At 47.4% G+C, this 25857-nt stretch overlaps 3 protein-coding genes across 3 annotated transcripts; 1 reads left to right on the top strand and 2 right to left on the bottom strand.

Moving 5' to 3' along the window:
* Positions 1-436: 436 nt before the first annotated feature.
* Positions 437-1845, top strand: LOC125515958 (transcription termination factor MTERF8, chloroplastic-like). Its single transcript, XM_048681433.2, has one exon. It carries the CDS (start codon positions 462-464, stop codon positions 1758-1760), a length of 1299 nt encoding a protein of 432 aa, XP_048537390.2. The 5' UTR covers positions 437-461; the 3' UTR covers positions 1761-1845.
* A 6081-nt stretch (positions 1846-7926) lies between these two features.
* LOC147963213 (uncharacterized) lies at positions 7927-9575 on the bottom strand. Its single transcript, XM_087526614.1, has 2 exons — positions 8198-9575; positions 7927-7961 (listed from the first exon to the last, which is right to left on the bottom strand). Exons 1-2 carry the CDS (start codon positions 9573-9575, stop codon positions 7927-7929), a joined length of 1413 nt encoding a protein of 470 aa, XP_087382740.1.
* Positions 9576-11749: 2174 nt separating this feature from the next.
* On the bottom strand, positions 11750-12728 carry LOC147963212 (uncharacterized). The gene is made up of 2 exons (XM_087529517.1): positions 12438-12728; positions 11750-12343 (listed from the first exon to the last, which is right to left on the bottom strand). The coding sequence occupies exons 1-2, from the start codon at positions 12726-12728 to the stop codon at positions 11750-11752; spliced, it is 885 nt and encodes a 294-aa protein (XP_087385643.1).
* Between the last annotated feature and the right edge of the window lie 13129 nt (positions 12729-25857).

Here is a 25857-nt window from a genome sequence, read left to right as displayed (position 1 = left end):
TTTTTTCTAGGAACGGCATCGAAATTGATACCATGGGGCGATGAGCTGGGCGACGGAGGTGCTGCGACCTGCAACCGGCGCACGCCAGAGCTGCGGCCGTCGTCATAGGGAGCTGCAACTACGGGACACACTGCTACATGCACGGAACCAACGGAAAACACAGAAGGAGACGACGGAGGCGACCGGCGGCGAGCGGTGATGGTTGCGCAGGGTGCCGAGAGGGCGCGGGCGTGCTCGCTGCAGGGGAGAGAGAGAGACGCGGGGGGATTTTGACCCGTGCGAGAGGAAAGAGAAGGAACAGATCATGCGGCCCACCTCACTCACATCGGACGGCTGCTAACCGACCGGCCGAAACTTTCGGCCGGCGCAGAGTGGTGGCCTTATTTTTAGGGGTGTACTTATTTCGTGTGCTAGTTATATTTGGGTTCTAATGGACGCTGCTTGCTCTTGGCAACGTGTGGATGAAAATACGCTGTTGGATGCCATTTGGATGGCACGGATCAACTCAGCCAAGTTCTTCACTGGCCAATCCCTCTGTCCGTCCACCACACCACCGTAGACACACACGCCGCCGCCGCCGCCGCCGCCGCAGCGGCAGCACTCAACGGTTGCCCCGCCGCCGTCGCGGCGCCATGCTCCACCTCTGGAAGCGCGTCCTCTCTCCTTCCACCTCCCAACTCCTCTCCCTCCACCGCCTCCTCTCCGCCGCTTCCACCAACCCTAGCTTCGCCGTGGAGGAGTACCTCGTCGCCACCTGCGGCCTCACCCGACCACAGGCCCTCAAGGCCTCCGCCAAGCTCTCCCACCTCAAGTCCCCCTCCAACCCCGACGCCGTCATCGCCTTCCTCGCCGGCCTCGGCCTCTCCGGCGCCGATGTCGCGGCCGTCGTCGCCAAGGACCCGCGGTTCCTCTGCGCCGGCGTGGAGAGAACTCTGGCCCCTGTCGTCGCGGGGCTCACCGGCCTCGGCCTGTCAGATGCCGAGATTGCGCGCCTCGTCTCGCTCGCCCCCGGCTACTTGCGCCACAGATCCGTCGTCTCCAAGCTAGAGTACTACCTGCCACTCTTCGGCTCCATCGACAACTTGCTCCGGTCGCTCAAGTACGGCTCCGGCTTCCTCGGCTCCCACCTCGAGAGTGCGGTCAAGCCCAAAGTCAGTATCCTAGCAGAGTGCGGTCTAGGTGCTTGTGATATTGCCAAGCTCTTCATCCGTGCGCCGAGGATACTTTGTGCCAGCGCAGAGCGTGTCTTGTGGATGGTCGCCTGCGCCGAACGTATAGGTGTGCCCCGTGAATCTGGGATGTTCAGGCAAGCGCTGCACGCTGTCTCATACTTCAGCGAAGACAAGATCACTGCCAAAGTGGACTACTTGAAGAGGACACTTGGGTGGTCTGATGCCGACGTTGGCATTGCTTTGTCCAAGGCTCCGGTGCTGCTGACAAGGTCACATGATGTGCTGGAGCGTGTGTCAGAGTTCCTTATCTCTGAGGTGGGGTTGGACCCAGCCTACATTGCTCATCGCCCCGTTATGCTCGCTTACAGCCTGGAGGGCCGGCTCAGGCCCCGCTACTATGTTGTGAGATTTCTCAAGGAAAATGGATTGCTAGAGCACGGGCGGAGCTACTATACAACACTGGTTAAGACTGAGAAGGTTTTCATGGAAAAGTTCATATGCCCTCACAAGGAAGCCGCACCATACCTTGCTGAAGACTACGCGTCTGCTTGCAAAGGGGAAGTGCCGGCTAGATTCAGATTTACATGAATCAAGAATGGGCTATGAGAATTGGTAAACTTTGTAAGGTGCAACAAAGTTTTCAATTTGTTGAAAGCTGGTAATTCCTGTTTCACTGTACTTTGCCTAACTTGATGTTGGTTGTCCGTCTGTTAGATGCTGGTATGGTCTTTGCTAACGCTTGATGAAACTGATAATTTGAATCCTGATATGTTAATGCTATCATTTAGTAGAGAAGAAACCATGACTTGCTTATCAACTTGTTCATCCTCATGCCATGTTATTTAACACTTGGAACTAAGTAAACGAGAACAGGCCATTCTGCATGCATTAAAATCTCTATTTTAAAACTTTAATGCATTCCGGGTGATGTTGGCTTGCACCGATGGGCATAGGTGTGCCCCGTGACTCTGGGATATTCAGGCACGCCCTGCGCATTGTCGCATTCCTTGGCGGGAAAAATATAGCTGCCAAATTGGAATACCTGAAGAAGACATTCAGGTTGACTGATGCCAAGGGTAAGTATTCCTGTGTCTATGGTTCTGATTTTGTTGAGGATGTCAAGGAATCAGTTTAGCAAAAGTTTGAGTTCCTCATCTCTGAGTTGGGGTTGGAACAGGCTTGGAGGGTAAAGTTTCTTAAGACAATTAACAAATTTAAATGCTTACTGCACCACAAATTGTTTCAGTGTTCTTGCCTGACAAGAGTTGGTTGTCAGGTCTGGTATGTCTGTGGCATGCTAGGTTGGTCATTGCTAACACTTGATGAAGCTAGTAATTGGATCCATGATTTGTCTCTGAATGTCAATTCTGGACCCTCTTTTTGGGAACAATTTTGGACTAGTCGATGGTCACAATACATTGATCAATCTGAGGATTCGGTTTTGGTCCAGTTTGTTTGTTGCTTGTTCTAATTCTTGTGAGCTGAAAATCTTCGTTCTTTCTGCAGTACCTTTTTTTGGAAGTGATTAAATGCTGTGAAAGCAATTCATGCTTTACTAGCCTGTATCAGATTTTTCCTTGATTTTTCTCCAGTACTGTTTCTTGATGGCCTATTGGCTGATACTTTCAGTCCTAGGGACAACCGAGCTCAAAACTGAACTTTATTTTCATCGATAAAGGACTTACATGTGTCTGAAGCTATGTTTGGAATATCAGATCTATGATAGCAAATGGTTACTTCTGTTTAGTGTGGTTTCCAATCTGCCTAGACTGATCTCAGATGTTAATTAGCTTCGTTTCTGGATCATTTGGAAAATGAGGAATGTTACTGTTTTTCATTGGCTATCGGTGGGTGGTGGCAAGTGAGGGTGTTGTTCAAGTCTGGAATGAACATTGGCGTCCTGCGCTTGGAGAATGGCTGAAGAAGAGTGGTTTGGCGCTCTGTCTGCTATCTATCAGTGAGCTTGTTGGGATGTCATTCAGTCCGAGAGGAGGATGCAGACGTGATCCAGTCTGTTGGTTGCTGTGCTCTAGTTCGTGTGAGCTGCAAATCTTCGGTATTTCTGCCCAACTTAAATTTTGTTGGAACCGTGTGCTATATAAGTTTGTTCAGTAGTAACTTCCCACTTCTGCTGCTGCGCATATGTTTGCCGTTTACATTCGCACCTTATAGTTTAATAAGACCTCCTGCTCCAACCGTTCCAGCTTGTCGAAATTCAGCACCTAAAGATGACAATGCTGCATTTTTTTTTGTTAGCTGAGTTACATTTTTCTTTATGTTCTGATGTACTTCCAAGTTATACTAAATCAGAGGGAGTATGTTGTAATAGTGATTTACAGTTAACCCTTGTTTTGACCTCTTGCTAGCTTAGCTTTTTCTTTTGTGTCACTAGCACTCATGCGCGATTAGGTAACTCAAAAAACGGTAAAAAGGGAAAATGTGGTTACTGCTGATGGGGTCGGCGAGGAGATCCCCCTTGTAACTGATGTCGCGGCATGGTTGATGAGTCATGATGTGGCGCTTGCAGAATGCATTAAGAATGGTGTTTAGCTTTCTTTCTGCTATACTATAATGTATCTCTGAGCTTTTTTGGAAGTGGTTCAGTCAGTGCCTATATCGCTGATGCTGTAACAGGAGAGGTATAGTTTCTTTTTTTTTGTTTTGCCTGAACCCTGATTTTATTTATTTATTTTTTGCATTAGATTTCGACTCTTGTAGTTTTGATTTCAATGACGAAATCCACACAGGACAGCTCTCGTATTTTTTGCATGTATTTATATTTTGTTATGTTCAGAAATAAAGACCCCCAGGTTTGATGACGAACACACAAGAATCCAGTGTGGTATAGCAGATTGATGTCTAACAATTTTCTTTGACAATTTGTGGTATCAACAGGAACCATCTAGCAAAATTAAGGAAACATGAAGAGAATTTGTCCCTGTGCATCGGCCATGAGAAACTAAAAGTTGGAGGCAGAAACCACATGCAACCATTATTGTTGTCCTCATCGCGGTAATGGTACACCCTTGCCGCGCAGCTCGAAAATGTGTTTGGCCTGGCACGTCACCTGTTGCTCGTGCGTGTTCGGGATGCTCGCCTTGATGTCGGACATGATGTGGACCATGGTGATCATTGGAGCGCCGCGGCCTTCATTCACGGCGACCTCGCACATGAACAGCTTGGTGCGCGAGATGTCGTATAGGAACAGTTTGCGGTTGCGAGAGGGGCCATGGAGTTCGCCGTTGCAGAAGGCGATGTCCACAAGCTCCTCGTATGCTCCCGTGGTCCAGTAGACCTCCGGGTAGCCAACCCTGCAGAGTGCCTGAGGAAGGTCCGTCGTAGAAGACGACCTTCTTGATGGCACAATTATGGTGTCGTCGGTTCTCAGTGGGGCACACTCAACATCCCCATGCTTCGCGGAGAGCGCCGCCTGGATGGCAGGGAAGGGGTTCACGATCAGGAGCTGGTGCTGGTGGTCGTCGAACACCGGAACATGCATGTGGCAGTGATCCGGCCACCATCATGGGACCAAACAAGGGGTGTGTCGGGTGAATGTCACACTCCTAGATGAGTCTAGCAGCGTGATCGCAGTTGTGGACACAAGACTGGAAGCAGAGGAAACAAAGCACATCAGGACAGATGAAACTGAAGCTGTTACAGCTTAGTACTTGGCGGGAAATGGTCTGGCGCCAGCAGAGGCAATCGTAGCAGCGAGGGACAAGTGAGTGTGGGATCAAGGCGGTCAGTGAGGGTAGCCGGCCCAGTTATAAGTGTTGAACTGTAAAACTGAACAGAGTCTGAACTTGTCTCATTGATTCAGAGTCAGGAGTACATATAGGCACTGAATACAGGCAGTTTACAGAGAACGTGCACACATATCGTGCATCGTGGGACTAATGGTGGGGAGACTAAGTCATGTAAACGTGACAGTAATGTGTGCACTTAGCATCCCCCTGCAGTCGCAGCATCGATGTCGACGATGGTAAGACTGGAGCAAAATTCACTGAAAATCGCTGTTGGTAGTCCTTTGGTGAAAATGTCAGCATATTGAGATTGAGTAGGAACATGCAGTACTTTGACTTCGCCCAGCTGCACCTTCTCACGGACAAAGTGGAGATCGATCTCAATGTGCTTGGTGCGGCGATGCTGAACTGGATTTGCTGACATGTACACTGCAGAGATATTGTCGCAGAAAACAATGGTGGCCTTGGATATTGGACGTTGGAGTTCCAACAATAATTGGCGGAGCCACACAGACTCAGCAACAGCGTGTGCCACAGCTCTATACTCCGCTTCTGCTGACGACCTGGAAACAGTGTGTTGCCTTTTGGAAGACCAAGAGATTAGATTATCACCTAAATACACACAAAATCCAGAAGTAGAGCGACGGGTCTCGGGGCAGCCGGCCCAATCGGCATCCGAGTATGCTGTCAGGGAAGTTGGGGAGGAGGTGTTTATGTGTAAGCCAAGATGAAGAGTGCCCTTGAGGTAGCGAATGATACGCTTGACAAGAGCGAGGTGAGGATCACGAGGATCATGCATGAATAGGCAGGCCTGTTGGACAGCATAAGCAATGTCCGGGCGGGTTAGGGTGGCATATTGCAGAGCACCTGCAAGGCTGCGGTAGAATGCCGGGTCAGAAACAGGGTTGCCGGAGGAGTCAAGCTTGTTGCCAGTGTCAACGGGGGTGCGAGCAATGTGACAGTCAGTCATGCTAGCGCGGTCAATGAGGTCAGAGAGGTACTGGCGTTGGGAGAGAAACAGGCCAGCAGAGGAGCGTGTGACAGTAATGCCTAAGAAGTGATGGAGAGCTCCAAGATCGGTCATGGAGAATTCTGACCGAAGAGAGGCTATAAGAGAGTTGAGGAAGGTAGTGGAGGAGCAGGTTAGGATGATGTCATCAACATATAAGAGGAGGTAGGCGGTGGCATTGTCGGAGTGATAAGTAAACAGAGAAGAATCAGACTTTGAAGGGAGGAAGCCAAGGGTCTGAATGTATGTGGCAAAGCGAGAAAACCAAGCTCGGGGTGCTTGTTTAAGGCCGTAAAGAGACTTTTTGAGCAAGCAGACGTGATCAGGAAAGGATGGATCTTCGAAGCCCTGTGGCTGTTGACAGTACACAGTTTCAGTCAAGGTGCCGTGAAGGAAGGCATTTTTTACATCTAGTTGGTGTATAGGCCAGTGAGAGGAGGTCGCAATGGATAGGACGGCACGAATCGTGCTTGGTTTGACAACGGGGGAGAACGTCTCATCGTAATCGATTCCCGGTTGTTGAGAGAAGCCGCGGCATACCCAACGAGCTTTATAGCGAGCCAAGCTGCCATCAGCGTGAAATTTGTGGCGGAATAGCCATTTGCCTAAGACAACGTTGCAGGAGGGAGGACGAGGAACAAGCTCCCAAGTGTCATTCTGCTTAAAAGCATCAAACTCGGAGCGCATAGCCTCAAGCCAATGGGGATCATGAAGTGCAGAGCGGTATGTTTTAGGAACAGGGGATATGGTAGAGGTGGAGGCTAACAGGTTAAGACGGCGAGCAGGGATGCCAAAGCCCCGTTTCGCTCGAGTGGTCATCTTGTGTGGGTTTTGGGGAATAGGGACCGGAATTGCCTTGGCCGGTAGAGGTGGAGTATGGGGAGGTGTGGTGGAGGCAGTATAGGGAGGGGGTGGAGGGGACGGTGGTGCCGGAGGTGTAGGAGGTTCATGCGTAGTTGTGGCCTGCGTGGGAGCTGGGTTGTCGGTAACGGCAAACAGAGGCCGTGAGGAAGGGGAGGATGAGTTGGGATGCGGAAGCGTGGAGGTGGCGTGCAATGTGGCAAAGGGAAAAGATTGTTCGTCGAAGGTCACATGGCGGGAGATGATAATCCGACCAGAAGATAGATCCAAGCAGCGATATCCGCGGTGCTCGTCAGGGTAGCCCAAGAATACGCACGGAGTGGAACGTGGAGCAAGCTTGTGAGGTGTTGTGGCAGTGAGGTTGGGATAGCACAGGCAACCAAAAACGCGCAGCGTGTCATATGGTGGAGGTGAGTTGTGAAGGCTGATGTATGGCGTAGAGGAGGGGTTGGATTTGTAGGGGCGAAGGTTGAGGAGAAAGGTGGCCGTCCGAAGAGCTTCGACCCAGTAGGCAATGGGCATGGATGCCTGAATGAGCAAGGTGCGGAGTATATCATTCGTGGTGCGAAGGGCGCGCTCAGCCTTGCCATTCTGAGGCGAGGTGTATGGGCAGGAAAATCGAAGGACAATGCCATGCTGGAGAAACAAGTCGTGATTGCGTTGGTTGTCAAATTCAGTGCCATTGTCACACTGAAGAAATCGAATGGGTGTGGAGAAATGGGTAGAGACAAACTGTTGAAACTTCACAAAAATGCCATGAACATCAGATTTGGCCTTAAGAGGAAAAGACCACATGTAGTGAGTGAAATCATCAACCACAATCAGATAATATTTGTATCCAGACACACTGAGAACAGGGGACGTCCAAACATCACAATGTAAAAGCTCAAATGGTGTAAAGGTAGATGTCTTTGATAGATGAAATGGCAAACATACATGCTTTCCTCTCTGACAGGCTTCGCAGAGCGCTGGGTCATGAGAGCCTTTTCTACAGGGAATTTGAAAATGCTGAAGTAAACTAGATACAGTCTGTGAATTGGGATGGCCTAAGCGACGGTGCCAAAGGTTGACACTAGCGAGGAACGCCGATGCAGAGTTGGTTGTCATGGCTTCATGGAATGGATAGAGATCGCCAGTGCTATCATGTCGTGCGATCAGGGCCTGGATTTTGAGATCCTTCACAGAAAGACCAAGGGGATCAAATTCCATGGAAACTTGGTTGTCAGTTGTAAAGCGGCGAACAGAAATAAGATTTTTGACTAGGGAAGGAGCAACAAGAACATTGTTAAGATATAAGGGACGATGAACATTAGGAATAACAGAACGACCGATGTGAGAGACAGAGAGATGTGATCCATTGCCAACAATGATGGGTGGTGTAGAAGGAGATGGGTGGGCAGAAGACAGCATACCAGGCGAACCAGACATGTGCGCAGTTGCTCCAGAGTCGACGATCCAGCCTCCATCATTGTGGTTGGTATAGGCGTTCAAGGCGTGGACCAAGGCCGCTTGGTCCCAGGCAGGAGACGCAGGAGTCGTGGGAGGTGCGTACATCGGCGCTTGCATCGGCGCAGCCGCATAGGCAGGAGGCGCAAATGGCGAGGCCGGGTATGTCGCAGGCGCCGGTTGATGGTTCTGCGCGAAGGAGTAGTATGCCTGAGCAGGAGGCCGGCCAAGCAGGCCGGGGCCGCCGACGAGTCGTGGCGACGGCAGCTGCCAGGGCACGGGGCCAGGCGCGGCGACGACAGTTGCCTGGGTCCATGGGACAGGCCAGGCCTGAACCAAGCCGGTCCAGGGATCAGTGTGGGCACGCCATGGCGGAGTCATGGGTGCCGTCGGTGTCGCTGCCGGTTGACGAGGCGGTGCTGGTGAGGCGTGAGCCGATGGCGTCGTGGAGGTCGACCCGTTGTTGGATGCGTTCCGGTGCTGAAAACCGGGAATCGGGTTCTTGCCCTTGTAGTTCGGGCTGACGCCGGTGGGGCGCGCGGCCGGCTGTTGCGGGGACGGAGCTTGGGTGGCGTTGCCGCTGTTGCGAGGCCCGTTGTTGGAGTAGAAGGCCTGCGGTTGCTCCATCCTGGTGCGCAGTTTGGTCTCCTCGAGTTGAAGCATGGAGAGCACCTCAGAGTACGGCGGCGCGGGGCGAAGCAGAGGGATGACGGAGGTGACCTTGTCGAATCGCTCGCTGATGCCGGCGAGGGTGGCGGAGATGAGCCGGCGGTCATCCACCGGAGCGCCGAGCTCATGCAGTTCATCCGCCATGGCCTTGAGGCGCTGGCAGTAGGTGCCGACGGGCTCGTCCCTCTGCTTGAGGGTGCGCATCGCTGTCTCCAGGTGGTTGATGCGGGCATCGCGGTTGTCCTGGAACAGGCGCTGGAGCTCGCGCCAGATGACGAAGGCGGTGGCGCCGTCCTTGGGGAGGAGGCCGAACAGCTCCGTCGAGATCCGCGTGTAAATCCACTGCAGAATGGCGAAGTCGTCCTTGATCCAAACGGGATCGGAGGAGGCCGCCAGGTTGTCGCCGTCGATGTGGCTGCGGAGGCCGCAGCGCCCGAGGTGGACAAGGAACAAATGACGCCAGTGGTAGTAGTTGTGTGCCGCCAGGTCGAGGACGATGGGGATGAACGGGGATACATCTGTGATGGTGTCGATGATTGAGGTTGGGGCAAGCAGAGTAGCAGATGGGGGGTGAGTAGGTAAGGTAGGTTGGTAGGTCGGGGAAGGAAGATGACCCAGAGGTCCGAGGTGGGTGTTGCCGGCGGCAGGCGAGGTTGCCGCGCCGGTTTGGTTCATCGTGGACGAGGACTAGCCTGATACCATGTTGAACTGTAAAACTGAACAGAGTCTGAACTTGTCTCATTGATTCAGAGTCAGGAGTACATATAGGCACTGAATACAGGCAGTTTACAGAGAACGTGCACACATATCGTGCATCGTGGGACTAATGGTGGGGAGACTAAGTCATGTAAACGTGACAGTAATGTGTACACTTAGCAATAAGCCGAAGTGATGTACAATCGATTTAGAGAGGAAATTCTAAACTCCCCCCCCCCCCCCCCCCCCCTCTCCCTGTTCTTCTTCTTCCCCAAGTCTCCCTGTTCTTCTCTCCTACCCATGAAATTATAGATTTGTTGTCCCAATCATAGGTTAGGACGTTAGGTCATAACAAAATCATGTGATCTGTTAGGTCTCTTCGGGGGAGCAGCCACGGCTCCGCCGTTCAAACCAAGTGCGCAATCACAGTTCATCGCAACAGGTCTCAGATCCATGGAAGAGAAGTTCCTCACCGAGATTAAGGAGAGAAAGGACATAAAAGTGGATAGCAAAAGATGTAATTGACTAGCTGAAATAACTTCTCGAGATCATCCCACTAATTAACCAGCCATCCAAATCCAACCAAGTAACCTCCATGACCAAAGTGCCACTTCGCGTTCTGTTGCCTCTCAATCCAGATCCAACATGCATGCAGAGAGACCAAAAGGCTATGCCAGAGCAGTATCGATGAGCTAGCCATGTTCACTATGTTCATTCACTTCCGTGTTTGCCCTACATGATGCATCACCCAAATGAAAAGAACTTAAACACTTTCTCTCGGCTAGCTTCCCAAAGCAACCCCATCGTTTGTAATTTATAGAGGTGCATTATTGCCCATGTTTTATTAATGCATGCCGACCAATAATTTCTCAAAAGTTACAAAGATTGGTACTACTTTCTTGTACAACTTGTTTGGTTGGAGATAATTGAAGACAGAGAAATAGAGATTTAGACGTTCTGCGACACAAAGTCACTTCTTTGCGGAATATGATAATATATGAAGGATTATGCATGACATGCAATTGGGAGTATAGCTCGTAACATTTTTAATAACAGGGAGCATCGTGATTAGGAGAGAACTGTTTTACATAGAACATCTTGATACTTTGTCATAACTTATATTCTCATCACCTACAAAATCTCGCGCAATCCCCAAACTCATCCAATATGTCTGCCCGGATAGTCTGGAGAAAAAAGTATGCCTAATGACCCTCTCCCCCAACCTGCCCCATTTGTCCAGACAGTCCGGGTGTCCCCAAACCTGCCCGGTATGTGGGGAAGAAATGGGAGATAACCGGGAGACCCCATTGGAGGGGAGGACAAATGTGGCTCAGCAAATAAGGGCTCAAATTAGGCACTTACCCTTGAAGATGCTCTTAGCTAATCCCTTGTATATTCTCACAACCAAACATGGGAAGAAACTTCTCTCTCAAATCCCCAAATACAATTGCCATTAGATACGAAATAGAGGATTTGGACTAAAATGACACATTCAATGCCTAATTTTTCTATAACTCATATTCTACTTCCTTATAGTTGCCAAACATGTTAGTTGACTTTCTATGATGCTTGAACAATAGTCCAACCATCCAGAGTGCATTCATTCGACGGATAAAAGCATAGGGTTGGCATTGGACGGATGAATTAGTTTTCATGATGCTAAGGAGGCACCTAATCCGCGGCTATGGCGGGAGCTTGCAGATCCCGCTATCCCAAGCTTGTCGTCCCTCTGCTTCCTCCTTCGTGTCCATGTCGACATGGGGAACCGCCATCACATTTGTAGCAAATTAGTGTTATCGCTGTTTCTTTGACAATTTTTAGTATCAACACGAATCATCTAGCAAAAGTAAGAATACGTGAAGAGACCTTGTCCCTGTGCATCGGCCATGCGAAACTAAAAGTCTGGAGGCAGAAACCACATGCAACCATTATTGTTGTCCTCATCACGGTAATGGTACACCCGTGACACGATCCTCCCCATTTGATGCATGTACCCGTTGCCCGAGAAGTACACGGCGCAACTACCGATATCCAAACGCTTCATGTAGCACTCACCTTCGAAGGGTGGGGAGTATTGCTTGGGGTAGTAGATGTAGTTTCTGTCCACCCCACCACGTTGGACGCCAACGTGAACCGCCTTAGAGCACGCGGGGCTAAGAAACAGGAACCTGCGCCCGCTTGTATTGGTTCCGCGTCCTCTCGTCGCATTCGCCAAGCTCGTACACCTTGAAGTATGAGCGGAGGTCGGGCCACTCACAGAACTCCACTCCGATTGCCACCTTGCCATGCAGCTCGAATATGTGTTTGGGCCCTAGCTTGTGCATGTTCGGGATGCTCTCCTCGAGGTCAGATATGATGTGCACCATGGCGATCGTTGGAGGGTCGCTGTCTTCATTCACGCCGACCTCGTACATGAACAGCTTGGTGCACGAGATGCCATACAGGAACAGTTTGTGGTTGCGAGAGAGGCCATGGAGTTCGCCATCACAGAACGCGATGTCCACAAGATCCCCATATGCTTCTGTGCCACATCCTTGTGTGGTCCAGCCGGCCTCCGGGCTGCCAACCCTGCAGAGTGCGAGATTGCCCCATGTGGTGATCGCGGCGAGCATGCATCCGCCAGAGGAAGGGTCGTCGGAGAAGACGACCTTCTTGATGGCGGGCCGGGTGATTGTGGGTTTGAAACCGGCGTCGATTGTGTGCGGCCACGCGTACTCGACGGCACTCTGGTTCGCGGTGAGCGTCACCTCGATGCCAGAAGGAGTTCACGATCAGGAGCTGCTGCCCATGGTCGTCGGACGCACACATGGCAGCGATCCAGCCACCATCATGGGACCCAACAAGGCGCGTGCCGGGTGTCACGGCCCACGGGAGCGGGACGCGCACGGCCCTGCCGTCCTCGGGGCTGTGCGCCCACGCTGCATCATGGTCGCCGGCGGACGGTGAGGGTAGCATCAGCAGCAGAGGCAGAGCAGGCAGCGGCGGGTGCCATGAAGCGACGGTGCACCATGACGTGCAGACAGCCGCGAAGCGCGAGCGGTCGTGCGCCGAGGAGCAGCAGCGGTAGACGGCCGCCAGGAGGTCGCCGGGAAGCTCCGACCACGGCCGCTCGACGCCCTTGCCGGCTGCCATCGATGGGTTCGTCGTGATCGTTTGTTATTGTAGTCGGCGCCTTGGCTGCCCCGTCGGAATCGCTATATATAGATACGGACGTCGGACGGTACGCGAGTAGAAGTAGAACTCGAGGTCATGACCGGACTAGAGTTAGGTTAGACACACGACTGGATTTGTTTGAGAGGCAGCCACGTACTCTTTTCGAACTCAGGCCACTAGCTACTACCTTGTTCAACATCTCTTGACTGAATCAAATATAGGGTACGGGTAGAACGTACTTTGCAAACACATAATAAAAGAGTCAATTACACCACCGGTACTTAAACTTGGCAAGAAAAGTCACTTTAGTGCCATGACTTGTGGCATACATTGAACCGGTGCCACAACTTGGCTAGGGCGTGCAAATACGGTGCAAAACTCGTTTGAATACGCATGCGGCGCCGATGAGGCGTGACAGCATGTCGTGGGGCCCATTGTCAGTGACCTCCCCCTGTAGAGTAGGCGTGTGGGTGTTGTTTCTCACAAAAACAACCTTGGAATTTTATTTATTTGCACGAGAAAGCCCCTGACAGGTGCGAAACCCAGCTGTAGCACAAATTTTATATTGGAATGAAAAATTAACATAAATTAAGACGAAGACACAAACTGGCCATTTGGACCATCCAGTCGCTCGGCTAGCCACCCAATCGCTACACCATTTGACGGCTTGGTGGATACACATATCTTATATCTTTTGCTTAAACAACATAAATTAATAATTTTAGTAATTCTGAAAAATGTTGGCGTGGGGTTCGAACCTTCGATTGGGGCAAAATTTAAGACAAGCCAATCACTGCATCCACATTCATTTGGTCTCTACTTACAAGTTTGTAAATAGAATATTCATGTAGGCTATAAAAGGGTTCATGCTTGAATTGTTTTAATGTTGCTTTACAAGTTTTTATGTGTTTTGATAAAGTTTATGTGTGTTAAAAAAATAATTTCAATAAATACAAATATATGTATGGGAAAAATATATGAGCTAAATGTGTCACCTGCATATCCTCAAAGGAATATGCATGTACAATTATATATATTATTCATAACTAGGATTCACATATATTTTTACAATTTAAAAAATGAAAATAAAAACAAAACACATGTTAAAAATAGGCCGTACTAGCTGCAGTCCATTTTTCGCCCATGACCGCGGTCAGTTGTAGAAATAAAATGTAACAATCGTATGCAAAGAAAAAATGCCTGCCTTTGTTGGGGTGGCATGCCCGTCAAATTGTGTCCTGCAGGTCCCGTGTTCTAACCCTCATGTCCACGTCTTTTTGTTGGAATTAAAATTCTTAATTAAATTATGTTGTTAAAAGCAACGATATAATGATGGAGTATCCTTGTAGGACATGAAGTGTATCCTTGTGTGTTGGTTAGCTGCGTGGTTAGATTAGCGGGCGTTCGCGGCTCGATACCTCAAGTTTGCAATATTTTCAATCTAACATAATTTGTGGTTTTGGCTGACAATGGGTCCTGCACATATAGGGTTTTTTATGCGAAAATAAAATAAAATTCGAGGCTGTTCTAGCAAAATTTACACGCCACACGCCTGGTCTACTGCCGGTCACTGACAATGAACCCCCACGCCATGCTGTCATACTTCATCAGCGTCGCATGCATATATAAATAAGTTTTGCACCGTATTTGTACAACGAGCCAAGTTATGGCACCAGTTTAATGTATGCCGCAAGTTTTGATACTAAAATAATTTTTTCACTAAGTTTAAACATCGGTGGTGTAATTGACTCATAATAAAACCCCCTATGTTTGTAACGCTCCTCCTGATGGATAGAGCGAAGATCAGCACAATACTGCTCATTGTTTTTCCTGCAAAGGTTAGAGCATCAACACCCGAGCTCGCGAAGCCCCAATTATTGTAACGCTCCTCGAAATGGATAGAGCGAAGATCAACACAATACTGCTCATTGTTTTCCATGCAAAGGTTAGAGCATCAACACCCGAGCTCGCGAAGCCCCAATTATTGTAACGCTCCTCCTGAACCGAGTCTATCCGGCATGAATCCATATGCCCGGCCGAAGACGGAGTCGGTCCGGCGTGAATCCATTGTGTCGGTGCAACCGGTGATCGGATCCACCGGTGCTGGTCAATCGATACTTGATTGACAAGGAGGTTAAAACCTCTCGGCCTCTGCATCAATCGATGCGTGCGGCCATCTTTATTTATTATTCCATTGAGGTCTAACAAGCACATATGATCAATCCATGCTTGATTGACAAGGAGGTTAAAACCCCTCAGCCTCTGCATCAATCGATGCATGCGGCCATCTTTATTTATTATTCCATCAAGGTGTAACAAACACATACATCAAGCCACCAGAAGCCATCACTCACACCTATAAAACTCGATAAATGGAGTGCTCTCATTCCCCATATCTAAACCGGTATCGTCGCTGATCCATTCATATAACGTATCAGAACGAGCAGCCGGTGCAGCAGACCTAAAGCGTACACCATATGCACACATATTAGACGCCGCCATCATCATCCGACCGCTGACCCATCTTTAGGAAAGATATCCGCATCATCCTTGGCAGTCCGTCCATCCGTCGATGCCACCACGACGCCCAACGACGCCACCACCCTACGCTCGTCCATCCCGATGCGAAGTTTCTGGAAGATCTGTCGTGCTTAGCACCTGCCGACCAGGCATGACACAGCGTGCACCTGTCGGCTAGGCATGACTTGACATCTCTACCGAAGCTCCGTGCATGACGAAGCCGCTCCACCTTCTGCCTCTGTCTTCCAGTGCTGCTCCACAAATGATACTCCGAAGAGAGAAACAACACCTCAGTACCGCCATCATCCGATCTAGAAGACCAGATCCTAGGGTTTCCCCGAAGCAGCATGAGTGGGTTGACAGTCGTTGCACGACGATGCCTTCATCGAGGTAACGACACATAATACCGCCATTGCCTGCCATCGGCTCAGTTTTCATCGGCAACTGCCTTTTCGACTCACAGCCGAAACTAAATGACGGATCTTGAGATCTGATCATCCAGCCTCAGGCCGACCACCTTCGACGGAGGACATGGCCACCACCGTCGGCTACACCGGCCAGATTAGATCTGACCGGAGGTGCCGCCAAGCAACCCAGCAGGCCCTCCACGCCGCCGCCAACCCGAAGCCGGATGACACGCCTACGTAGCATAAGTCGCGGCCGCCTGAACCAGGCAAGCCGCCGCCCACCGTAGTGACAGGGCTAGCCACCGCCGCAGCCGGATCTGCCGTGCCTCCACATGCGCAAGGGCTCCGCACCACCCGTGAGACACGGGAGAGAGGAAGATCCCTGCCACCGCCGTCGGCCCCCAGGCGCATCCCGATGGCGTCCTCTGAGAGGACAGCGACGGGGTAAGGGAAGGTGGATTCAGCCCTGATGGCGGCTAGGGCTGGGGAACCGCCTGAGTCTCCCAAGCGGGAGCGACGCGGGGTCGAGTGAAATCTTAAAATTCGGTATGGGCTACTAAAAAACCTGCCATTAATGGAAGCCATTCCCATTCGAGCTACTAAAGAAAACCTGACATTCATCCCTCCTCAGCCATCCTTTGAGAGTCTGGACGAACAATATTTTAGTAGGTGCGGCCCGGGCCGGGCCCATAGTTGTGCCAACTGTGTGCAGCCCGCACAGGGCCCACAAATTTGGAGGCCCCAAATTTTATATATTCCTATTTATATATTTTTCCTGGGGTAGGCGTTGGGAGCGCATGGAGCTGGGCCGCTGCCCGCAGGCGCGTGACTCCCTCGAGCGCCCCAGGCCACTGCTTGATTCCTCGATGGCTCTCGATGCCAGCCGCCAGCCCCAGGCTCAGCTGACCTGCTCGATCTCCCTAAAAAAACTGATCTGCTCGATCGGAAACCGAACGGCGGTTCAGTTTGCTTGATAGATCGCATCCAGACTCCATAGGCGGGCGACACGGCGCATCCTCTTGGCTCCTGCCATCACATGCAGAGGAAGAATGAGGAGACGTATAGTATGACAGTTTTGGCATTGCAAATTTTGTAAAATCCTCATTGGTTCGGAAAGTATCCTTTTGAGCTCGAGCTCCTTTTTTTTTTTGCAATAAGCTGGAGCACATTTGAGCCTGGATGAACAGTAAATTCGTGAAAAAAATCAGAAAAAAATCAAAAAAATCTGAATTTTTTTGTGGTATACTTTGACAAATGTTCCAAGTGTCTGTAAATTTTCATCATGAGATCACATCCGTGGAAGGCGTGGTAAAAAAAAATCAGTGTTCCAAAATGCTTTGAAAGTAGCATTTTCAGAACATCGTTTTTGTTTTTTTGTCACGCATTCCTTGAATGTGATCTCATGATGAAAATTTGCTAGCACTTAGAAATTTTGTCAAAGTTCATCATAAAAAAAAATCAGAATTTTTTGATTTTTTGTTTCATTTTACTGTTCGTGTGGGCTCATTTGAGCCTGAGCTCAAATACTCCACGTCCCATTGGTTCACAACTTTGCATTCATCGATTATTCCTCTCGAGATCTCGGGTTCATAGAGAGTCAGAGAGGAATACCGCTGGCTTGTACTCCAAATCTACTCATATTCTCCTAATTCCTATTTCCTTATTAACTTTTCGCAGAGATCATTAGAGTGATTGATTACAAGGAGAAGATTGATTATGAGGAATCATTGAAGATTTCATTTCACAGAATACTAATAGAATGAGGTTTCTCAAATAAATATCATGCAACCAGAAGTTGAATAGGTATGATTATTTATATACATACATTATAATTTCTCAATAGTTCATTTTTTCTAGCCAGATAGGGCCCCATTTATTTTGTTTCGCGCAGGGCCCCGGATTTTGCCAGCTCGGCCCTAGGTGCGTCCAAACTATTTGTCTTCTTCACCTACAAATCAACGCATGATAACTGCCAAGATGAGGCCCTCCTGCCAAAGTCGAGATGGCCGCTCAATCCGACGTTGATACCCCCAGCAAATGACTAACATCTTGCGGTTAATGGGTTTAATGAGAGGGGTCTGGACAAAAAGAACATGTAATTCGCTAGCCCACAGAACCTTCGATGGTCATCGTACTAATTGACCGGTGGGCCAATGAAGTCAGCTATGTAATCACAGTGCGCATTCGTTTTCAGATCCAAATCCAAGCTAGTTGGCTCCAGTATGCATGAAGAGATCGAAAGGCCATGCGAAGGATCAGTGAGGTAGCTATGTTCAGGTTCACTCATGCTTGTGATGCCTGATGCATCACTCAAAGAAATATATAGTTGTTCTCTGGTAGCTTCTCAGAGCAACCCCATCATTTTGTAATTTATAGAGCTGCACTATTTCCTGTGTTTCATTAAGTCACACACACCTACCAATAATTTATCAAAGAAGTCACGAGGATTTGATGCTTTCCCATGTTTCATTAACTTGTTTGCTTGGAGGTGATTAGAGCAAGGGATTGAAAATTTAGACATTTCAAGATATAAATTCACTAATTCAGAAGTCATTAGGGTGCGCCTTAGATGTTGGTTGCCTCTCATTCTTACTCAGCTAGCGCCAACATGGATGGGGAGATAATTAAAAAGGCATTGCCAGCGCATGGCCATGTTGACAATGTTCTATTTCGCACTATGCCTGCCATGTATGATGCATCACTAAAACAACTCCCATAGTTGCTATTCGCTAGGTTCTCATAGAAAATCCATCATTTGTGACTTAAAGAGCTACACTATTGCTAGTGTTTTGTTAATGCACGCTGACCAATAATGAAGATTTGGCACATCCCACTATAGCTTGTTTGGTTTGAGGGAATTAAAATTCCAGGGCCTATAGGTATCAATACTGCATTCTTCCAGTTCTGACTTGAATTTTATTTTGCTTTACATACTGTCATACCTGTCATGTCTTTGATCGGCCTCTCTAACTCATCCCCAATAAAAGGCGTTAGAGGAGGATAAATTCACATTTTCTCCTCTAAAGTGCACCTAACCGAATTATAATAACGGTTAGTGGAGAATATTTTTTCCACGGCGGCCGTGACCCTTAAAATATACTCGGCTGCCCACTCATAGAGTAAAATTCCCGACACCCCAACTCTCCTCCTGTTCCATTCCGCCTCTGTGAAAGCCCCGCCGGTGTGCCTCGGTCCCACTCCCATCCACTAAGGCGCCGCTCCACCGCCAAAAATGGCCGGATCCAACTGCCGCTGCTACACACCGCCGATTAGAAGCGTGGATCCGTACCGCCATGCGCAATCTCGACCCATGGCCGCGACACATCTTCTTCCTCCCACGGTGGAGATTCCCGCTTTCCCGGCCTCCCAGCGCTGTTGCCACCGCACAAAAATACCTCGCCGTGCGACAGTGTTGGTGGGGGACGTGGGTCGGTTAGATCACCGACCGCGAAACACATGAGAAGATTTGGATTGGATATTTCATCTCGACGGTGCAGACCGTGTAGTAATATGACACAATGTTAGTGTGCCTCCATGGCACTAACGCATAGTGCAACTTCCCCAATGGCCTACTGCAGTTAGCGCCCGTCGACCCCGAGGTGGCCGCCATATGGGAGATGGGGGAAGACCAGGAGGCCCGCAAGCGCCTCGAGGCGGAGCAAGCCGGCAAGGCGTAGCGGATCTCTGCGGCCTATACCCGGAGCACATCGAGGAGTGCCGTCTGTACGAGATCTACAAGTCCGAGGAGACAAAGGGCATCTATCTTTGCTCCAGTGATGACTCCGGCTCCGCTAGCAATGGAGATGGCGACGATGGTGGCGATGGAGCAGGATGCTACTTGTGAGTTGCGTTGGATTTACCTCCGAAGATGAGAGGAGATGCTGTATGGTAGAGATAGGTATTTACCTCTGTTAAGAACCAAGATTATCAATCCATTAGAAGAACCACACAAATACTAGTGAGTAGTACCTGCGCACACAAAACCAAATACCTACACCAACACTGTTGCAAGTGGTTCGACAATCCCCTTGTACTCATTAATGTAAGGATCAACTCTCGTATAGGTAGAAGAATAAATTGCAAAAAAAATAATAATAATGAATTGCAGCAAGGTATTTTTGGATTTTAATATATGATAAAGGTAAACCCAGGGGCCATAGTTTTCACTAGAGGTTTCTCTCTTGAATGCAAAGCATATGGTGGGTAAACAAATTACCGACGATTGATAGAAAGACGCATAGTTATGACAGATTCGTTGACATTGATCACACATATAGGCATCACGCCTGTGACAAATAGACCGACTCCTGCCTGCATCTACTACAATTACTCCATCAATCGACCGCTATCCAGCATGCATATATGGTATTAAGTTCATAAAAAACAGAGTAACGCCTTAAGTGAAATGACATGATGTAAACAAAGTAAACTCAATTAATATGAATAGACCCCATCATTTTATCCTTAATGACAACAATACAAATATGTGTCTTGTCCCTTTCTGTCACCGAGATATAGAGCACTGCAAGATTGAACCCACTATAAAGCACCTCTCCCACCGAAGAAAAATCAGTCTAGTTGGCCAAACTAAACGGATAGATCGGAGAGAAATAGAAAGCTATAATAATCATGCATAATAAAGTTTAGAAAAGACTCAATTACTTTCAATAAATAATCTGATCATGAATCCACGATTCATCGGATCCCAACAAACAGACCGTGAAAGAAGATTACATCAGATAGGACTCAAAGAAGATCGAGGAACACATGATATTAAAGATCAAAGAGAGAGATTAAACAATCTAACTACTACCGATGGACCCGTAGGTCTGTGGTGAACTACTCACGCATTGTCAGAAGGTAGCAAGGTTGATGAAGGAGCCCTCCGTGATTGATTCTTCCCCCGGTAGAGTACCGGAAAAGTCCTCCAGATGGGATCATGGAAGAACAGAGACTTCCAGTGGTAGAAAAAGTGTTTCGGGCTCCCCTTTGGTGTTTTTGGAATTTTTGGGAATTTGTAGAGTCGAAGTTAGATCAAATGGAACTCCGAGGGGCCCATGTGCTCAGGGGCACGCCTACCCCCTAGGCCGCGCCCTGTGAGCTTGTCGCTCTCTCTTATATCTTCTAGTCTCCTCCCGAAGCTTCTAGGGTCCCTTTTGGTCTAGAAAAAACCACCCTAAAGTTTAATCGTGTTTCGACTTTGTTTGATGTTGATTTTCTTAAAACCAAAAGCAAGCAAAAAACAACAACTGACACTGCGCACTAGGTTAATAGTTTAGTCCCAAAAATGATATAAAATAGCATAAAATGCACATAAAATACCCAAGATTGATAATATAGTAGCATGAAACAATAAAAAAATTATAGATACCTTGGAGATGTATCATAGGGCAAGGCAGTGGTGGCATTGTGGGAGCACATGACCGAATCGGACCGGGAGAGGTTGATGAACGAGAGTGCTAGCAAGTAGTTTTTTCTTAAGTTTTTATGCAATCTAATTTAAATTTCGTTTAAGCTATGTAAAATACTTTATGCAACTGGTTGAATCAAGTTTGATGAAGTTGTTTGAACAAACATTGCACCAAGTTTATGTTCAATTTTTTTAAGGATTTAAGTTAGAAAGAACACTTTTTTAGGGGAGAAAATATACTCCTCTAAATAATACGCGGCTGTTTGCTCCTCTAAATTATAATGGATTGGTTAGAGATGCTCTAACTAGTTCTTACTTGATCCCTATTAGCATATGAAGTTATATGGTTACTCATGCGATGGGTAAATAAGAACAACATTGAAAAAATCGTTGTGCAGCTGGATTACACTACGAGAAGCTGGTAGTTTACAGCTCTGGGAAATGAATGTGGAGTGCTTTCTTCTGACAATTGCATTAGGACGTGACAGTTGAGCTCTACAAAGTCATATGTACATAATCGAACTTATTGCATGCATGTGTGAAGTTGCAAACCAATATTACATGAATACTTGATTTTATTATGTATGCATCTTAAGAAGCTAGTTAAAAAAAACCAAGCTTGTGATCTCGTGAGAGTTGAGTACTTGTTGTTCGATGGGAATTGGCTAGCCCTAGAGGTGAGGCGGACCCAGTGGAGCTGTTGCAGATTAGGAGTTTCTCAACTGAGCTGTGGTGCTCCGGATATGCGTAGTCGAGAAGGCTATAGCGGCGCGTGCATGATCGGCAGCAGTGTGCCAGCAATCTAGGGTGACTCAGGGAAGTAGATCGAGTAAAATTCCACCCGTACATTACAACTGTAATTTTCTAAACTACCCTTCCACAAAAAGTGCCAAATAGAGATGTTACTCCTACTAATCACAAGGAAGGTACAAGAGCACCCTAAAAACTGTCAAGCTCATAAGTACACATCTGTTGAGCTTGTCTGCACACCACCGTTGAGCTCGTGTCTGCACGCCACTTTTGCATCTTGTGTACATGGAGACGGGTGTTGTGTAGGATGTCTGATAGTGTAACCATCCACGTCACAGATGACTTCGACGTGGGCCGACCGACATTGTAACCATCGAGGAGACAAACGACTTATATATGTTTGACAATGCATAGTACTAGCAAACCCATATGTGTCTGATCTTATCATATGTTGATCTGCCCTAAATCCTTCATGCCTCCCAAGCCCTAATAATTCAATAAACATAATGTGATAGAACCACCCACTTCATTGCAAAGGATGGCCTCTTTGACGTTAGTATAAGCAATTATTAACAGTCAACTCGATTGACGGATTTAATTAAGAACTAGAGATAACAGGCATATACGCATGGTCTTGCAACTTGAATCCCACTCCCACCGCAAGTTATCTGCCTCCTGCTCGATTTGATTTTGTGCATATATATGAGCATCAACTAACTAGTAAGCTGTAGTAGCGGTAGTTGGGACCAATCAAACTTCTTTACTACTACTCCCTCCATTCCCAAATATTTGTCTTTCTAGACATTTCAAATGGACTACATACGAAGCAAAATGTAGAAGCAAAATGAGTGAATCTACACTCTAAAATATGTCTACATACATCCATATGTTGTAGTCCATTTAAAATGTCTAGAAAGACAAATATTTGGGAACAGAGGGAGTACAACACATGGGCCTGGTTTCTTGAGTCGGCTGCAACTACATACAATACAGCTAGTATATTAGCGCCACATGCGTGCAGAGCTCCACATGTCTATGTGTAATTGTTGCATGCATCTCTTTACATACAATGTTTTGGGTATATTTGATCTGGAATTCCGAGAAAGTATGAACTCTCTCCGGTTCATTTTATTCTGCATATAAGTTTCGTTTAAAGTCAAAGTACCTCTACTTTGACTATACTTATAGAAAAAAGTATCAACATTCAAAATGCCAAATCTATATTGTTAGATTCGTTATGAAATGTAGTTTCATAGTACATATATTTGATATTATATATGATGATATTTTAATATAAATGTGGTCAAACTTTGGAAATTTTGACTTGATACAAACCTAATACGCAGAATGAAAATGACCGGAGGGCGTACTATAAGCAACTAGTATCATCCACATACTAACATGTAAGAAAGTCATGATAAGAAGAACCCATTAAAATTCTAAATTCCAGTCTATATAGATGTTTTCTCTACAGAGCAACATCAAGCACTAGGAGCAGGGTATCATATGGTCTCTGCATCATCTGAGTGACAATGCTTTTCCAGATAAAAAATGCTCGTGGTCTCATACATTTTTCATTAAAATGAACAATGGTGTCACAATGTTATGAATTCGCCAAAGATGGAGCATGTGACGCTGCTGAAGACTCTTCAGTTTATTTGGCACGTTTGCAATGGTCTGACACACGGGGAACCTGCTCCACAAAGGCATAAGCAGAAGTGTTGTATACATTTATCAAACAGTTTTCTCTTGGGAACCTAGTGAAGGAGGAGATGGTCCTTGCTGATTAGCCCGTGCCACATGTTTCTACAATAGGTCTCAGCTCATTGCGGATTACAGGGATCTAGAGTTCATGTTAAGTTGGCTGGCCATGAGCTGGTTGTTGATCACTTGGCTGATGGAAACATGTGGTGTGTTGGTCAGCGTGAGAAGCGGTGGGCCCTGCAAAGGAAAGATAGGGATGTGGACAAATCCGCTAGCTGAAAGAACCTCTTCTTGTCATGTTACCGATTGACCAGCCGGTCTATGATGTCACCTATGTTATCAAAGTGCGCATTCGCTTCCAGTTGCCTCTCAATCCTAATCCTAGCTAGTTAGCTACAACAAGCATGACCAAACCAAAAGGCCATGACAGTGAGCAATGAGCTAGCTATGTTCAAGTTCAGCATGTTCAGTCCAAGATTTGTGATTCCTGATGCATCACTCAAATAAATCTATAGTTGCTCTTTGGTAGCTTTCTCAAAGCAACTTCGTCGTTTGTAATTTATTGAGATGTACTGTTTCTCATGCTTCGTTAATGCACACGTACCAATAATTTCCCAATGTCTATAGCTAGTTTGGTTGGAGGCGATTAAAGCAAAAGAATTTAAGTTTTTGCGTTTCGAGATACAGAGTCACTAACTTGGAGGTAATTGACGTGCGCCTTGACTTTCGTTTGCCTCTCAGTCCTAGCGAGTCACCTCCAACATGCATGGAGAGGTAAAATGGCTATGCCAGAGCATGATCACTGGGTTCCCTTCCGCTCCATTGTTGCCATGCATGTTGCATCACTAAAAAACTCTTGGTGATTCACATTTCTCGGCAGGCCTCATGGCGGCGAATAACACGTCATGTCCACTTCAAATATTTTTTAAATAAAGGACGACTCTGAGATCCGTTCTGGATGGACAAGTGATTGGACAGCACCACTCTTCGAGAACAATTTCCTGCCTTGTAACGTACTATATGCATAAGAATGATACGCTTGCGCAAGTTCTCGGCTTTGCCCCACCGGATATCACCTTTAGACGTGCGGGATTTGGTTGTTCCCTTTTGTGTCTTGGCAACATCTCCTATCCGGTTTGTATTCGGTTAGCCTGACACAAGGACATGCTATGTTTTGTTGGAGTCTAATACTAATGGGTCCTTCACCTTTGACATATGTACCCATCGTTTCCACACTCAAAGATTCCACAAGGCATTAACAATATGATTTGGAAATTGAAGATACCACCGAAAGTAAATAGTTTCGTGTGATATCTTCGGAGAGGCATTGTACTGACAAAGCACAAACTTTCCCACCACAACTGGTATGGAAGCAATAGGTGTAATTTTTTGTTCACAACGAGACAATCAAACACCTTTTCTTTCAACGTAAGTTTGTGTATTTACATGGTTAGTTATACAAATACTCCCTCTCTTTCAGTTTATAGGGCCCATCTCAAAATTTCAGTTTTCCCGTTTTATAAGTCTCATTTGTACTACTTCCCATCACATGTTCACATTTCAATGTGTATCAAATCTTTACATGCAAGTAATATGATAAAACTCACCAATGCATGTAAAGCTTCTTGGTCATTTATTGTCCATGCATGCATGCATGCATTGCAATTAACACATTGATAAACATACTTTTTTGAGGAAAAACAAGTGCGTTAATTGTGTACTTTTCCAAACTACAAAAAATATTCCACCACTCATCATCTACCTTGGTTGGTGAGATTTGTAAATTGAGCCCTATTAACCGGAAGGGAGGCAGTAGGATCTATTTTGTATTTGTCCACATGTATTTAGACATGGCCTTTAGACATATTCAGATTGTATATATCCTCTATAAGCCAATGATCATATATAATGGCAACACATGTGGACAAATACAAAATAGATAATACTCCATATGTCTGCCCGAAAAGGTCTGACACAAATTTTTTTGTCCAACAAGCCTCTCCCCAAACATGCCCAATTTGTTCGGGCTTCCCCCAGCCAGCCCTCATATGTGGGAAAAAATGGGGTTAGCCTTCTTAGCTCTGAACCTCTCTCTCTCTCTCTCTCTCTCTCTCTCTCTCTCTGTCTCTCTCTCTCTCTCACCCAATTATATGCACGTGTTCCAACAATTTGTGATAGTTGGAGGATACATGGGAGTGTAGGACAAATGTGGCTCAACCCTTTGCTATCCACGTACATGTCCGGACACGTCAACGAAGAAATGGGGTCTGAAATTAGCCTTAGAGATGCTCTTAGCCAATCCCTCATTTATTCACAC

Source organism: Triticum urartu, chromosome 6A (assembly GCF_056163025.1).
Source record: "Triticum urartu cultivar PI428250 chromosome 6A, HENAU_Tu73, whole genome shotgun sequence".
Taxonomy (NCBI): domain Eukaryota; kingdom Viridiplantae; phylum Streptophyta; class Magnoliopsida; order Poales; family Poaceae; genus Triticum; species Triticum urartu.
Note: the sequence above shows the minus strand (reverse complement) of the source record. Positions and strands in the feature narration are given on the sequence as shown.